Source organism: Equus quagga, chromosome 2 (assembly GCF_021613505.1).
Source record: "Equus quagga isolate Etosha38 chromosome 2, UCLA_HA_Equagga_1.0, whole genome shotgun sequence".
NCBI lineage: Eukaryota > Metazoa > Chordata > Mammalia > Perissodactyla > Equidae > Equus > Equus quagga.
This window is the reverse complement of record NC_060268.1, coordinates 133,183,738-133,197,586: the sequence shown is the minus strand read 5'-3', so window position 1 is coordinate 133,197,586 and position 13,849 is coordinate 133,183,738. Positions and strand designations below refer to the sequence as shown.

The following is a 13,849-nucleotide window of genomic DNA, read 5'->3' as shown; positions in this document are numbered from 1 at the left end:
TTTTTTCTCAAAGAAGCAAACATCCTAGAACCGTAAAGAAGGTGGCTTTATGACCAACAAATCTAATCCTTCCGTTTTCCAGCGGAAGGGAACGCTCTCAGAGCTCATGCGGCATACTGAACTACAAATCCCAGCATGCTCTGCAAGGCGCCCGGAGCGCCGGGCCACCGTCGTAGGTGCTGGCCGCATGAATGGAGCGTCGGGCGTAAGGCAAAGCCCGCCACCGTCCGCGCGGCCGGTACCTGCTCCCGGAGCGTGTGTGCGGGTGTGGGCCGTGCGCGTGCGCGCTCAGAGGGGGCGCGAGGCGGGCGCGTGGCTGCTGAGGTGGGCGGCAGCGGTGCTGCGCGCCGGAGGAGCCGGTAGTTGCGGGGCCTCCCGCCTCGCTCGGGGCTGCCAGTAGCCGTGGCGGCCGCCGGGGACCGTAAGGGGCGGAGGAAAGCAGGAGGCGGAGGGGCCCGGTCTCGGCACTCGTTGGAACAGCCGAACATGCCCCGAGACAACATGGCCTCCCTGATACAACGGATCGCCCGCCAGGCGTGCCTCACCTTCCGGGGCAGCGGAGGCGGGCGCGGCGCTTCCGACCGCGGCGCGGCGCCAGGCCCCGAGGCGCCGATGCCGCAGGGCTTCCTGGAGAACCTGACCAAACTGAAGAGCCTGCTTACCCAGGTCCGCGCCGAGGACCTGAACATCGCCCCGCGCAAGGCCACGCTGCAGCCGCTCCCGCCCAACCTGCCGCCGGTCACCTACATGCACATCTACGAGACGGCCGGCTTCAGTCTCGGCGTGTTCCTGCTCAAGAGCGGCACGTCGATCCCGCTGCACGATCACCCGGGCATGCACGGCATGCTCAAGGTGCTCTACGGCACCGTGCGCATCAGCTGCATGGACAAGCTGGAGGCAGCCGGCGGGCAGCGGCCGCGGGCGCCGCCGCCGGAACAGCAGTTCGAGCCGCCGCTGCAGGCCCGGGAACGAGACGCCGTGCGGCCGGGCGTGCTGCGCTCGCGGGCCGAGTACACCGAGGCCAGCGGCCCCTGCGTCCTCACGCCGCACCTGGACAACCTGCACCAGATCGACGCCGTGGACGGGCCTGCTGCCTTCCTGGACATCCTGGCCCCGCCCTACGACCCCGACGATGGCCGGGACTGCCACTATTACCGGGTGCTGGAGCCCGTCCGGGCCAAGGAGGCCTCCGGCACGGCCTGTGATCTGCCCCGAGAGGTGTGGCTCCTGGAGACCCCGCAGGCCGATGACTTCTGGTGCGAGGGGGAGCCCTATCCAGGTCCCAAGGTCTTCCCTTGAAGTCGTCGGCGCCCGGGCGTCGTGGGCCAAATGCGTGCCCTACTCAGATCTGATCTTGGCTGCCTGCGACCCACCGCAAGGGCTCTCTCTCTACCCCCAGGCCTGGGCGTTGGATCTACTGCCAGGGCTGTAGCCACTTCCTCGGGAGCCTTGGGAAGCGCGGGCGACTGGACTGCAGCCACCCGGCATGGTCATGGGGGCGGGGGAGGCTAGGTTGTTTCCTGGCTCTATCACTGCCACCAGGATTTTGATTTGGGGGGGAGGGGGGCAGGGGACTATCTGAAGCGCTTCCATCCTAAAGCCATAATGAAAATGTTCTTTCCTCTGTTCTCCATCTTATAAGAAACACACTAAATGGTCCCCACATTGGGTAAATAGCGTTTGTTTTCCACTTAGGTCTTTATGACCTTTTCCTCCTTATTGTTATAGTTTTAACTTATTGAGTGCATGACCCGGTGGTTTGAATTGCTTTTAGTTCAAGTCGTTGGTAAAAGCTAGGTTTAAAAAGATGAGTTACTATTTAGAGTGAGCTGTCTTGCTTAATTAATTTGTTGTGGAAATTAAATCATTTTTCCAGAATTGGGGGATTACCCCCAAAAGATAACTATGCATGTAGAGGACAAGATTTATTTTCTTTCCTCTCCTTGCCCAGTAGCCACATCTGGTTTACTGGGGCAGCATCTACTAAGAAATTCAGTACCTGCATATTACAGTGACAGATGGTCACTTAGAGCTTATCTTCCCTATGAGTCTCCAGATTTGTGAGTTGAGCAGGTTTCTTGTTGCAGATTCATCTTTAATGCAAAAACTATGTATTATCCTCAAGTGACTTTTATGTTTTAGTGCACTTTAAGAGATGATAGGGCAATTCTCTGTTTTCTAACCAGAAGATTCAGAGGAGCTGAATCCATACACTTCCAAACAACTGAATGTAAAACACTCCTAGCCAGCTGTTGAATTCCATGCCCCTATTTACTTCCAGTATTTTCCTGCTAAAGTAGAGAAAAATGTTGATGACTGTTTCAGATTTTCTCAGGAGCTGTAATGTTCCAGAGGGCTGATGGTTCCAGCTGTGTTGGTGGCAGTGTTCTCAGAACCCTCTCCGTCACACAGGAGATAGCCAGTGCTTGCTTCATACAGGGAGGTTTTCTACAGGAAGAGAGAGGAGGCACAGATGATCAAGGCTGGAGAATTGAGAATTAGCTATACAGCTGGCCATTTTAGGGCACCAAAACTCGAGGCAAAACACTTCCCACTCTGCCCCTCTTGAAATAAACAGTTGTGCTGTCTGTGGCTAGTTTTGTTTTTGTCCTTTTAATAGGCTGAGCAAGTTTACCTTGTTTACAAATGTATTGACACCCTTTGCATCAGGCCATGGAGCACTATTGTTGCCCCCCTTTTTACTCTTTATAGGACTCTTTTTCACATACTTTTAATAAAAACAAACTGTAGAAATAAACACAGTAAAATTTGCCCAGCTGTTGTCTAAGCCCTCTTGATTGACTTGCCCATGTGGCAATCGAGTTCTAATATCTGTAATAAAGGGACATTTGCTATTGGTGGAAAGTGTTGACCCTGTAGGGACACAGTATGTGCCTTTCCCTCTTTCTGCAAACTGAGTTACAGAGGCCCAGAGCGAAGGAATATTTGTTCCCAGTTCTTAAAACAGAATGAATAGGCAAATTCTTGATGCATTGGTTTTTTTTTTTTACCAAAAAGATGCTTATTCAATGTGACATGCCACTATGTTGTAAAACCTAAAGCAGGCATAATGCCAACTATTTCCTCCAGGGTTACTAAAATTGTTTTATGGTGGCTTCACGTTCTGGTGGTGTTTAGTATACTTTGGGGCCGTTTGAAGGAGTTCTTCAGGTCGTTTGCTTTGAAAATAAATTCTAGAGATACACATGATGATTTTCTTAGAAAATGTCTCGAAATGGATTTTTTCCATAGCACAGCAGTGAACGTCTATGGTTATCCATCACATACCCACCTGTTTTGAATTATATTGTAGCAAAAAGTTGATTTACTTATAAAGATTGTTCATAATGATGTTTATGTTAGAATATAACTTGGAGTATGTTAAACTAACCTACAAAAACTCATTCTGGCAAGCGGACAGTAATAAAGGAGGAATTGTTTTTCCAAACTTCATTAAGAAAAGTTTTAAAGTTCTCAAGAACAAGCAGGTTGAATGAAAAAAACTAAGGTGCTTCTCGGAAGATTAACTGAAATAGTTGGAGGCCAAAATAGCAATATGATCTCTCTCTAGTTCAATAAAAACAGTGAAACTTTTGGTTCACTAATAAATTCTGAGTAAATTAATGGTGAAAACAAAAATGTAACTTGTTTTAATGAGCCACATTCTTACTACAAAGACAAAATGTGGTGCAGAAAACCCTTGCACCTCTGCATAAACCATTAGTCATGATTGACTTCATATGCTGCTGTTGTGTTTCCGTATACTCCTGCAATATAGACCATATTTTATTAACAACTGTGAGAAAAAGTTGTCTTCTACAAAGACTAATGAGCACAATGATAGTAATCACTTAACTTTTCTGTTGAATAACAAATGCAATAATTGCCTCTCATGGGTGCGAAGTTGTCTGTCTAAACACTTCCAAAGCTTTTTAATTCTCTGGTTATATCTATGGAGTTATAGTTAGATCTGTGGAGAGTATTGTGTACCTATCTACTTACATCTTTTTGAGAATTGGTTTTTTACTAAGCCTGATTTGCGTGGATTGAGTTTACACCAACTGCTGTTTATTAATGAAAATGGTGGGCTTATTTTTAAAGTATTATGTGTTTGTCAACAGGAGCAGGTTCTCTGACCTTTTAACACTAATAGCCCTTCTCCCAAAATCCACACCTTTCATTTCTCCTTTTGCATTGTCCTCTTACAGGTGCCTCAGTCTTGGCATCTCATGAGGACTCTGTCATCACTCATCTATTCCAAATGACTGAATCTTGTGCTCTAGCTCTACTGCTCAACGAAGAAGCAATATATCTTTAATTCAGGGCTCTGCCCGTTACTGTTCACTAATCTGAGGGCACTGCCAATCCCATAACTCTCCTGGTCTGAATTCAGAATTTGAGGTTGCAAACAGAAGCTGCCCACTGATCACTTCGATGCAATGAGGCATCTATTGTGAAGGAAATCTTTTGTTAAGCCCTATATAGATACTGAATCCTCAGATCCAGGAATATTTATATTTCTGATCTAAAAATCAGTGTACTTATGAAAAATAAAGGCATGTTTGAAATTGTTTAGATGTAAATCTTATTTGGTTATTGCAGAATGGAGAAGGAAAATATTACTTGCTGTCATGTCTACATTTTGATTACTGTTAAAGGTTCATGGTCTATACTGTAAGATTATGTTGTACTAAAACCTGGTGGCTGCCTGCGGATTCTAAAGTCCAAGTAATAATATAAACTTAAAATTAATAATTTATTTCCTTGAGAGTGAGCTTTGAAACAGTCTGATTGAAAACACATCTGAAACTTTGTCTAATCATACTATTCTGCTACAACAGAAGAAAGCTGTTATATTTACCCTAAGAAAAAGAAGCTAGTGCAAGAAAACAAAACTTTCATCCATGAAGGAAAGAATCTTTGGACTTAAATATTGTCTTTCCTTTTTCTGTAAAGCTTGTTTAATTAGTTTGGACTGGCAACATTTTAGGCACTTGGGATGATGCTGACCATTCTTCCCCCCAACTCACACATACACACACAAAATCACACTGTTAAAACATTACTGCAGCCATTTTTAATATATGCCAAACAACTTGCCTTAATTTCATTAGCAGTTAGGATATTGAAATTAAATAGCCTGGTTTATGAGTAATTGAAAACCTTATTTAGGTTTAAGAGACCTATTTTTAATGTGCACTGAACCATTGCAAATGCATTATGATCTTTAAGAAAATACTTTCTAGAAGTTTATTTTTAATAAGAATTCCCAGTAACAACTGAAATACATCAATCATATTCAGTGAAGCATATTGAATATAAGATGTAGACTTACCTTTATATGCTTTATTTCTTAAGCAAAGTAAAAAAAAAATGAGACCTGTGAGAAGTACCCTGAATGTTTCAAGCCGAGAGTAAAATCTCATTAAAGATTGACTTAACGTTTTGAAATCAAGGAGTAAAAGCCACAAGTTGGCTCCGAGGTGTGTTCCTTACGTATGTTACGCCACTTCACCAACTCCACATCAAGGCAAAAGTGATCAACCAATTTGACTATCATCAAAATATATTTAATCTTATTCTTTTAAAAATGATTTTAAAAAAAGACTTTTAGTCTCTTGCTTCGTAAACAATTGTTTACATTATCTTGATTGAAGGTGCTCTGAAATGAAAATTTGGCAAGACAATTACATATCTTAAACAGATGTACTGTATTTTAATATGGTGAAATTTTGGTAAGAGGGAAATATTAAAAACAATTATCAAAATGTGGCATTGTTTTATACATATTTATACATATTGTTTTATACATATTGTTTAACAAAATTGGCCAACAAAGATGATAATATGCTGACAAGCTAGGAAATGTTAATCTAATGGAATAACACTTGTCACCAGAACAACCTGACACTGAAGTTTAGAAACTTCTATTTCATAGTTAAGAGGTATTCTGCATCTTTGAAATATGGACAGGGAAGAAAAAAAGGTTAGTTACCTCCACAAATTAGACCTCAAATTCTAATGCTGCTAAGGGCAAAAAGTAGTTTCCAGGAGTAGCTGTCGCTCTCTGCTGTTCTAAAATACAGGCCATCAGTTATCAGCCACGTCTGAGGGAGTCTAACAGTGGCAAAGCACAAACAGACGACAGGGTTTTCAGATGCTGTAGCTAAACGGTGGGTGCTCCAACATGTTACACTTGTGTAAGGATCCAGAAGGAGTGGGTGAACTTAAATGATATTTAGGCCCCAAATTTCAGAGTAAAGATAACTTCACAAAGACACAATCCATTTGCTTTGTGTGATAGGTAGATTGCTATTTTTTGGTCAATTTAGATTTTAAAATCACTACAAAAGGCTTGCAGTAAAATGAACCCTACGGTGTATTTTTGCAAACCATCATCCAGTACCTTGGGGGTCCATATTTGCCTATTTAATTTGGATTGTCTTTGAGACTTTCGTACATAGATCTTACCTAATGAGGTGGGTATTTTGACAGTCTCTAGACCCACCAAACCTATGGCAGATTAATGATCCTTCCGAATACGGGTAATGGGCAGAGAAGGCTGGAGAGAAATGAGTCCCGGGGTAATTCCTTTGGCAACCCATTAATGCTGTCATCAGCAGTGTCTGAGTGAATTTTTGATCTAAAGAGATGATAGCACTTTTCAAAAAGTTTTCTGTGGTCATGAGACTAATCCTGGAACCTGAAAGTCATCTCCAGCTTGACCACGCCACCACACTTTCCACAAAGCCACATCTCGTCTGAGATCCTGGCCCTGGTCAGGGTTCTGAAAGCAGCCGCCGCAAATGTGTAGTCTCCGAGTGGGCACTTGTTTGTAAGTATTTATTTTCCGGAGCCCACTCAGGAGCAGAGAGAAGCTATAGGCTGTTAGAGAGGACGGAACAATGAGTCAAAACAACGCCTCCCCACTTTTACACTAATGCATGGGGAAATCCCCAGAACACTAGCATTTGATTATGAATGGAGATTGCTTTGGGGTGAGAGGGCTGTTGAGAGGCTAGCAAAGAAAATCTGGAGATGCTGGCTTGGTCAAAGCACTGAAACCCCCTGGAAGACTGCTGATTTCCCACCCAGTAAACCTTTCATAAATGATTTTTGCAGCAAAAGTATTGTTGAAAAGTATTTATTTACACTATAGTCATAAACGATCCATTATCTGAACTTCAGTTAGTGGTTTCGCATTAGAATAAATCATTTATATTTCCACAACTATTAAGAGCTAATAACCAAACAAGTCAGCTCCAGTAACATTATTTACATTCTTATCTGCAAGTCGACTACAAAGGTAACACTTTTAAGTCACAAAACAGAGCATACAAAAATATACTTTCTAAAAAAAATTCCAAATATTAATAGGCAGAAATATACAGCCATAATAAACCCAGGGAGTGATTTTTTTTTCCATAGTAAGGCAACCCATTTACATGCAGACCCTGTAACATTGTCTACATCACACAAGGCACCAAGGACATTTCCAACACAATTGCATGCATCCTAGTTTCAGACTATATGTACATCCCCCTTTAAATAAGTTAACCTCTGACTTATTTCAAGAGATCATAAATGCTTTTTTTCCCAAAGGTTCAGAACTTGTTTAACAGTGCACATCAAAAATACACAAAATCTGAGTAGATATACACTGAAAAAATAGTCTTTACGTTTCTCAGACAACTCAAAAAGGAGCAGATATTGCTATGGCCCTCCCATCACATTGCACTTACATTCTCTGAGATTATAATACATATTGCTTAAAGGGTTGAGACGACTAGATAAGCTTTGATTCACTGTTCTAGGGCCACAGAATGCAGCATAAAGGCCATGCTTCACTCACTGTACAGCGTCCCCCAAATCAGGCCCAAGCCATAAAGTGCACATCAGTTTTGCTTCTGTCTTTTTGCCGTCCCCACCTGAAGGGATCAGCATCTCCCAACCTACTGTAGAAAAAGTCTCAGGTCAATTCTGACATCTAGAGTCAAGAACCTGTAACCAGTCAAAATGGGGGGGGGGGGGGGGGGGGGGGGAGCAAAACTTAGTCAAACAACCCTCTAAAGCAGGGTCAGGCCTCAGCCCTCTAGGCCAGGGGCCCCCACCCAACCCCCTTCCAAGCCTCCCCATTACTTGGGGTGATAGTCAACTCACCTAAGAGAGACTAAAGTGGGCTAAGAAGTTTTAGGAAGGACCTGCTTCTAAGTGGAAAGGGGGGCAGGAAAGGGTGGTAGTGTTTGTCGTGCAGCTTGAGCAGACGAAGGGCCTCCAGGGCCTCAAGGAGCTGGTGTGTCAGCCTGAGTCTCATCTCAAGGTGTCCGGGTCCGAGAGGAGCAAGGGGCGAGGGACCCTCCACCAAGAGTGCCGCTGTTGCTGCTGCACAGGGGACCCCCAGGCTGGGTGCCTCCCGTGCAGGAGGCTGTGGAGGCGGCTGGCACCGATGAGGAGGGGGCACTGCCTTTGCGCTCCTTCTGTCTCAGATGGATCTTGGTGTGGCGCTTCCTTTCATCACTCCGGGCAAACTTGCGGCCGCAGAAGTCACAAGCAAAGGGCTTCTCGCCAGTGTGGGTGCGGATGTGGGTAGTGAGGTGGTCACTGCGGCTGAAGTTGCGCATGCAAATCCGACACTGAAAGGGCTTGTGCCCTGTGTGGATTCGGATGTGCCGTGTGAGCTCGTCGGAGCGGGAGAAGCGCCGGTCACAGCCCTCTGCTGGGCATGGGTAGGGCCTCTCATGCACTGGGGTCTTGCTAGGCCTGTTGGGGTACTTGCGAGGCCTCAGGATGGGCCGCAGCGGCAGGTGGTGTGGGTTATAGGCTGCAGCAGCGGCTGCTGCTGAGCTGCTGCCAGGCAGCCGGGGTCCCTCACTGCCTCCACTGGCCCCTGGCCCTGTGGCCCCAGCACTGGGGCCCCCCAGGGTAAAGTTGCGTATGGTGGAGAGTGGAGTGAGTGGAGGGGGGACTCGCAGGGAGTCCAGAGGGCAGGGAAAGGGCTTGCGGTCTGGGCCAGCTGTACCGTGTAGGTCTCTCTGGCACTGTGATGGGAAAAATCCAGGATAGTCCGGGATCATGGGGAAGAGACCTGGGTCCGTGGCTGGCTTGGGGGACGGGTAGGAAGGAGGTGGTGGGTAGGCCAGAGAGGAGGAAGTGGAGGTGGTGGCTGGTGACAGGAACGCCGAGGGGTCCTGGTAGAGGTCTCCCACACAGCCAGAATAAGGAGGAGGTGGTGGTGGCGGAGAGTAGAGGTGGTCCAGGTCAGGCTGGGTCTGGGACATGGTGCACACACCCAGGGGTCCTGTGGCCAATGGGTTGGGGGAGGCAGAAGTGACGCTGGATGAGGCTGTGGTCGAAGCTGGGGAGGTGACCCCTTGCAAGATGCCGGCACTCACAATATTGATTATGCCTTCTGGGTAGCAGCTGGCACCAGGGTACTGGGGGTCAATGGAGAACTTGCCCATGTAAGTGAAGGTCTGGTTTCGGGTTGCAGAGACAGGAGCAAAGCTGCTGGGATATGGGAGATCCAAGGACCTCTTCTCTCCGGTCATGTCAACGTTGATCATGCCATCTAGGGAGGGAAAAGGAAGAATGGAGGTGGAGCAATGAGAATGCAGCCAAGAATGCCTTTTTTCACCCTCTCTCACATGGGTCCATTCCCAAAGCCCAGGATCCTAGCACTGTAGAGCTGGGGCAGAGTCCAACAGGTGGGGAAATTGCCACCCAGAGACAGTAAGAGAAGGCTAGCCCAAGATGCCACTGTGGTAGCCAGTAACAGTCTGGGACTCAAACTACCTCCAGGAAAGCAGGATGAGCTACTCCCAACCCCCACATGCAGCCATCTGTGGCTCTAGTCCCCAGTAAAAACACCCAATAATAGCAACAACAATATTAAAAATTTCCCATTTGCCTGGAACTTGTCTCCCTCTCCTTTGCCTGAAGGTCCCACGGCCGGGGATCCAGGACAGAAATACCAAGAAGACTGATCCCAGCCAGTGCCACGAAGCTGCCAGCCCGAGAGGGGAGCCCGAGAAGGGAGCCCGAGAAGGGAGTCAGTGATTTCCTGGCTGCTCCCCATCCCAGGGACCTTCCCTCCTCCTCTCTCCCGCTGCTCTTCAGCTGACGGCTGCTGGAGGGAGTCGGGCGCTGTGGTGGAAGGAGTCTCTAGGTTTCCTCGCCCTCCCAACCTTCTCAGTCTTGCCCGATACCCGCGCGTCCCCGTCCCAGCCGAAGGCCAGTGGCAAGGCTTCGAGGAAGGCGCGGGGACCGCGGGAGACCACTTTCCACCGCATTGCCAAGGAAACCGGCTGCGCCGACGCTCCCGCGGGCCTCCCTAGGCAGCCAGGGAGCTGCTTCCCGCCGTTGCCCGCCCTCCTCCGCCTCCACCCTCGCCAACCCCCTCAACTTCGCGGGCGGCGCGCAGGTGGGGCGCTCCTTCAGGCCGCACGGGGAGCGCGCTCCGAGATTTCCCCTGTTCTGCTCCGCCCGAGAAGGAGCGGCGGACGCTTTCCTCTGGCGCTTCACTGCCACTCGGCTCTCCAGACGCGCAGCTCTCCTCCAGGGCCCCGAACTTTCCCGTCACTTTGTCCCTACCCCGGGAGAGGGGAGGCCGGGATGCCGCCGGCCGAAGGGCCCGCACAAGCCCCGAAGCCTGGTGGGGCACCTCTTCCACTCTCATCCCAGCGCCCGCCGGGGGCTGGGCGCGCCGCGGCGCACGCATGCCTGTTCGCTGGCGACCTGGTGCATCTGCCCGCGCTCCCAACTCCAGCGCCCGGATCCCTGCTCCCGCGGGCTCCTCCTGCACCCTTTCCAGTCTTCAAAGCCAATTCGGTCAACACCGTCCACCTCGAGCCCCAAGCTTCTCCTCCAAGTCCTGCATACGCACGGCACCCCACCCACCACCTCCGAGTTGCGTAGGTCCCGATCCGCGAAGGGGACACGCGGCTTACCTCCGGCCACTCCGTTCATCTGGTCAAAGGGGCCTCCCAGTTCGGCATTGGGGAAGATGGTCACCGATGTGGCGGCAAGGTCCTCCACCGGGTAGATGTTGTCAGACAGCTGGTGCACAAAACCACTGAGAGTTACTGGGATTTTGTCTACGGCCTTGGCGGTCATCATTTGCTCCTCGCACAACCTGGAGACCCAACTCCCTCGCTACCTGGAGTATCAGAGAAGCCGTTTTGAAGAAGGATTTGACTGAGCCTAGGTTGGTATCTCCTTTTGCCCTCCACACTTGAAAGCAACCACCAAAAAAAAGAAAAAAAATCCAAGAGAAATAAAACTAGCAAACAAGTTGCTGGTTTTTTAAGAAAGAAGAAAAATGGTTATTTGCCACTGACTCTCTCCTGTGTTCCGGCTGGGAAGCCAGGAGTTGCTGGTGTAGTGTTATTATAACAGTCAGTGTGTCCCCTCGCCGAGCTATTAATCAATTGCTGCTCTCTGGGTTAGACGGAAAGTGTTGCTCTAAGTATTTATGGGCAGGTCCTCAATGCCCGTGACGTCGCTGCCCATATATGGACTGAGGAACAGGGCTGGGCCAGGCGGCTTTTGCCGTCACATGGCCTATTTGCATACGGGCTCGGCGGCGCGGGCTCCGCGGCGCGGGCTGCGCCGGGCTCGCGACTCCCGACACGCAGCCCGCGACAATCCGCAGGGGTCTGGGGCGTGCGACCCGAGCCTCAGCCTGGGTCCGGGGCGCCGAGCCCAGCGGGGAAGGGGCGCGCCGCGGGTCCAGCTCAGGCCACTGGGTAGAGCGAGCGGGTTGGGGCTGCGGCGCGGCCTCCCGGGGCGGGGAGGAATTCCGGTTCTCTGGGACTTTCCAAAAAAGGCGAAGATCCGGTGCCGGCGGCTCCGCCTCCCCAGCCCTTGTTTGGGAGCCATTCCGGAAAATTAAACTTCGGAAAGAAACCGAGCGGAGCCGAGACACTACAGTCAAACCCCTACTCACTTTCTTGGCAGCTCAAAACCGCAAGCAAAAGGAGGCAGCGAAGAAAAAAAAAAAAGCTGCATGCATTCACGGAAGCTGACTGCTTTTTTCTGAATTACTTGGTGGAAAGAAGTGGCTGGTGATAAGAGTGAATGCGGTATTGCTTTTTTGGAAAGTCTGTTCTATTTATACAGGAGCGAAAACGGAACAGGTTTGGGGTTGTTTGTTTGTTTAAGTATTTTGGGCATCTTGGGGTGGGGGGGCGGGGAGACCCTAGGAGGAGCAGAATAACTGCAGGGAGCTTCGAGAGAAATCCTCCGGCGGAGACACCCCCCTTCCTCTGCCCGCGCGCTCCCCGCCCCCCTTCAGCTGCCGCGCGGAGCGGGCGCCCTTCCCGGCGCGTCTGGGCGGTCGGCTGTGTGGGGGCGTCCAGATGGAGGCTTGGACACTCACCCTGGCCCGCCACACACATACACACTCTTACACTCACACACGCTCCACTTCCGCTCCACACACTCCCGCCCCCGCTGCCTTCTTCACACGCCCACTCGCACACCTTACGCTATACACTCCTGTTGACAGCCCGCCTGTGCGCCCGCCTCACCACGAGGGTGCCCGGCCGGCTTCTTGGACAGGGTACTCTGCAAAGCCACCCATCCTCACCTTCATGTCCCTACCAGCCGCCCCCGCGAGCCCACCCTCCGGGACTGCGCCCTGCCCGCCCTCGAGCCCTACTCTAGAACACCACATATTAGGAGGAATAGTCTTCCTTTCCCTGGCCAAGAGACACCTTGGTGAGCCAAGCGAGGTCCCGAGTGATAGCAAACAATGTCGCCAACGCCAGTTTTGAGCTGCCATCACCCACATGCGTTTCCTTTGGCGACTGAAAAACTGACCCCCAGGGAGACCTTTCTGTTGAGTTCCTAAAGCAATTTTTCAAAACTTTCAGAGGTCCAGAGAGCGGCGGGTTCGGGCTCGCTGCAGGCACCACTCATCCCTCCCACGCCCCCGGCCGGCACCAGGCGCGCTCCCGGGCCTGGCCGGGGCCTCGCGGGACGCCAGTCCCGGGTGCCCAAGCCTGGCGCGCCGCCGCCTGCCTGGCCCTTTCCCTCCTCAAAGCCGCTAAGGCCTAGGACAGAGCGTGGAGGCAGCCTCTAGGGCCCGGCCCGGCGCTTCCCCACCCCCGGCCCGGGACGTCCCCAGCTTCGTGGGGGCCCGGGCGGGCGAGAGCCACGGCGCCACTCCGTGGAAGCAGCGCGGCGCTGCAGGAGGCTCTCCCGCCGCTCACCTGCCGCCGCCGCGAGCCCGCTCCCGCCCGGCCCCGCGCGCGGCGGTCAGGGCCCCGGGGCGGCAGGGAGCGGCCTCTGCTCCTCCAACCGAGCGCCGGTTTTCCCCCTGCCCGCCGCAAAATCAGCTCTCCGCCGGCCGGCCATCTTCCTGACTTCAAACGCCCAGAAAAAATTTGGGAAAGTTTCTCGCTTGCACTGCGCCCTCTTTTCCCATTGGAGATAAGAGGGAAAAGGAAGGAAATCCCAGCAAGGTTAGCACCCTTGTAGGTACCCCACACTAGGGAAAAACGTGCAAAGTCCCGTTTCTAAAAAAAGAAAGAAAAGAAAGCTGAGTTCTTACCACGTGCGCCAGCCCGTTCCGCCTGCGCTCCGGCCGGTCCCGCGGCCCCCGCGCTGACCACCGGCAAGACGACGCCTCGAAGGGGAGCCCGACTCGCATCTCCAGCCCTGAGTCCGAAAGAAGGGGGGGCCGAATTATGCAAATGTGGGTCGTGGCCGCGGGGCTCGGGTTACGGCCCCCTCCAGCCTCCGAGGTGAGGCACCCACCGGCGGCGAGTGCGGGCGCGGCCACTGCTAGCGCTTCGCTCCTCTCCACGCACGTGGGCGGGCGGGCGGACCGACAAGCCGCCAGGGCCGC

The 13,849-nt window shown here is 51.1% G+C and overlaps 2 protein-coding genes across 3 annotated transcripts; one reads left to right on the top strand and one right to left on the bottom strand.

Moving 5' to 3' along the window:
- The first annotated feature begins 349 nt into the window (after window positions 1-349).
- ADO (2-aminoethanethiol dioxygenase) lies at window positions 350-4,575 on the top strand. The gene has a single exon (XM_046652977.1). It carries the CDS (start codon window positions 487-489, stop codon window positions 1,297-1,299), a length of 813 nt encoding a protein of 270 aa, XP_046508933.1. The 5' UTR covers window positions 350-486; the 3' UTR covers window positions 1,300-4,575.
- A 2,553-nt stretch (window positions 4,576-7,128) lies between these two features.
- EGR2 (early growth response 2) lies at window positions 7,129-13,678 on the bottom strand. Of its 2 annotated transcripts, none has more exons than XM_046652974.1 (3): window positions 13,553-13,678; window positions 10,947-11,055; window positions 7,129-9,568 (listed from the first exon to the last, which is right to left on the bottom strand). In XM_046652974.1, exons 1-3 carry the CDS (start codon window positions 13,649-13,651, stop codon window positions 8,316-8,318), a joined length of 1,461 nt encoding a protein of 486 aa, XP_046508930.1. In that variant the 5' UTR covers window positions 13,652-13,678; the 3' UTR covers window positions 7,129-8,315. The 2 variants fall into 2 exon arrangements, with proteins under 2 accessions (XP_046508930.1, XP_046508931.1); XM_046652975.1 differs by lacking the exon at window positions 13,553-13,678 and adding an exon at window positions 11,156-11,475.
- Between the last annotated feature and the right edge of the window lie 171 nt (window positions 13,679-13,849).

Coding starts and splice junctions, on each gene's coding strand:
- EGR2 (XM_046652974.1), bottom strand. CDS start 13,651: ATGCGAGTCGGGCTCCCCTTCGAGGCGTCGTCTTGCCGGTGGTCAGCG. Junction 11,056..13,552: donor GGAACGGGCTGGCGCACGTG/GTAAGAACTCAG, acceptor TTTGTGCACCAG/CTGTCTGACAACATCTACCC. Junction 9,569..10,946: donor GATGAACGGAGTGGCCGGAG/GTAAGCCGCGTG, acceptor TTCCCTCCCTAG/ATGGCATGATCAACGTTGAC.
- ADO (XM_046652977.1), top strand. CDS start 487: ATGCCCCGAGACAACATGGCCTCCCTGATACAACGGATCGCCCGCCAG.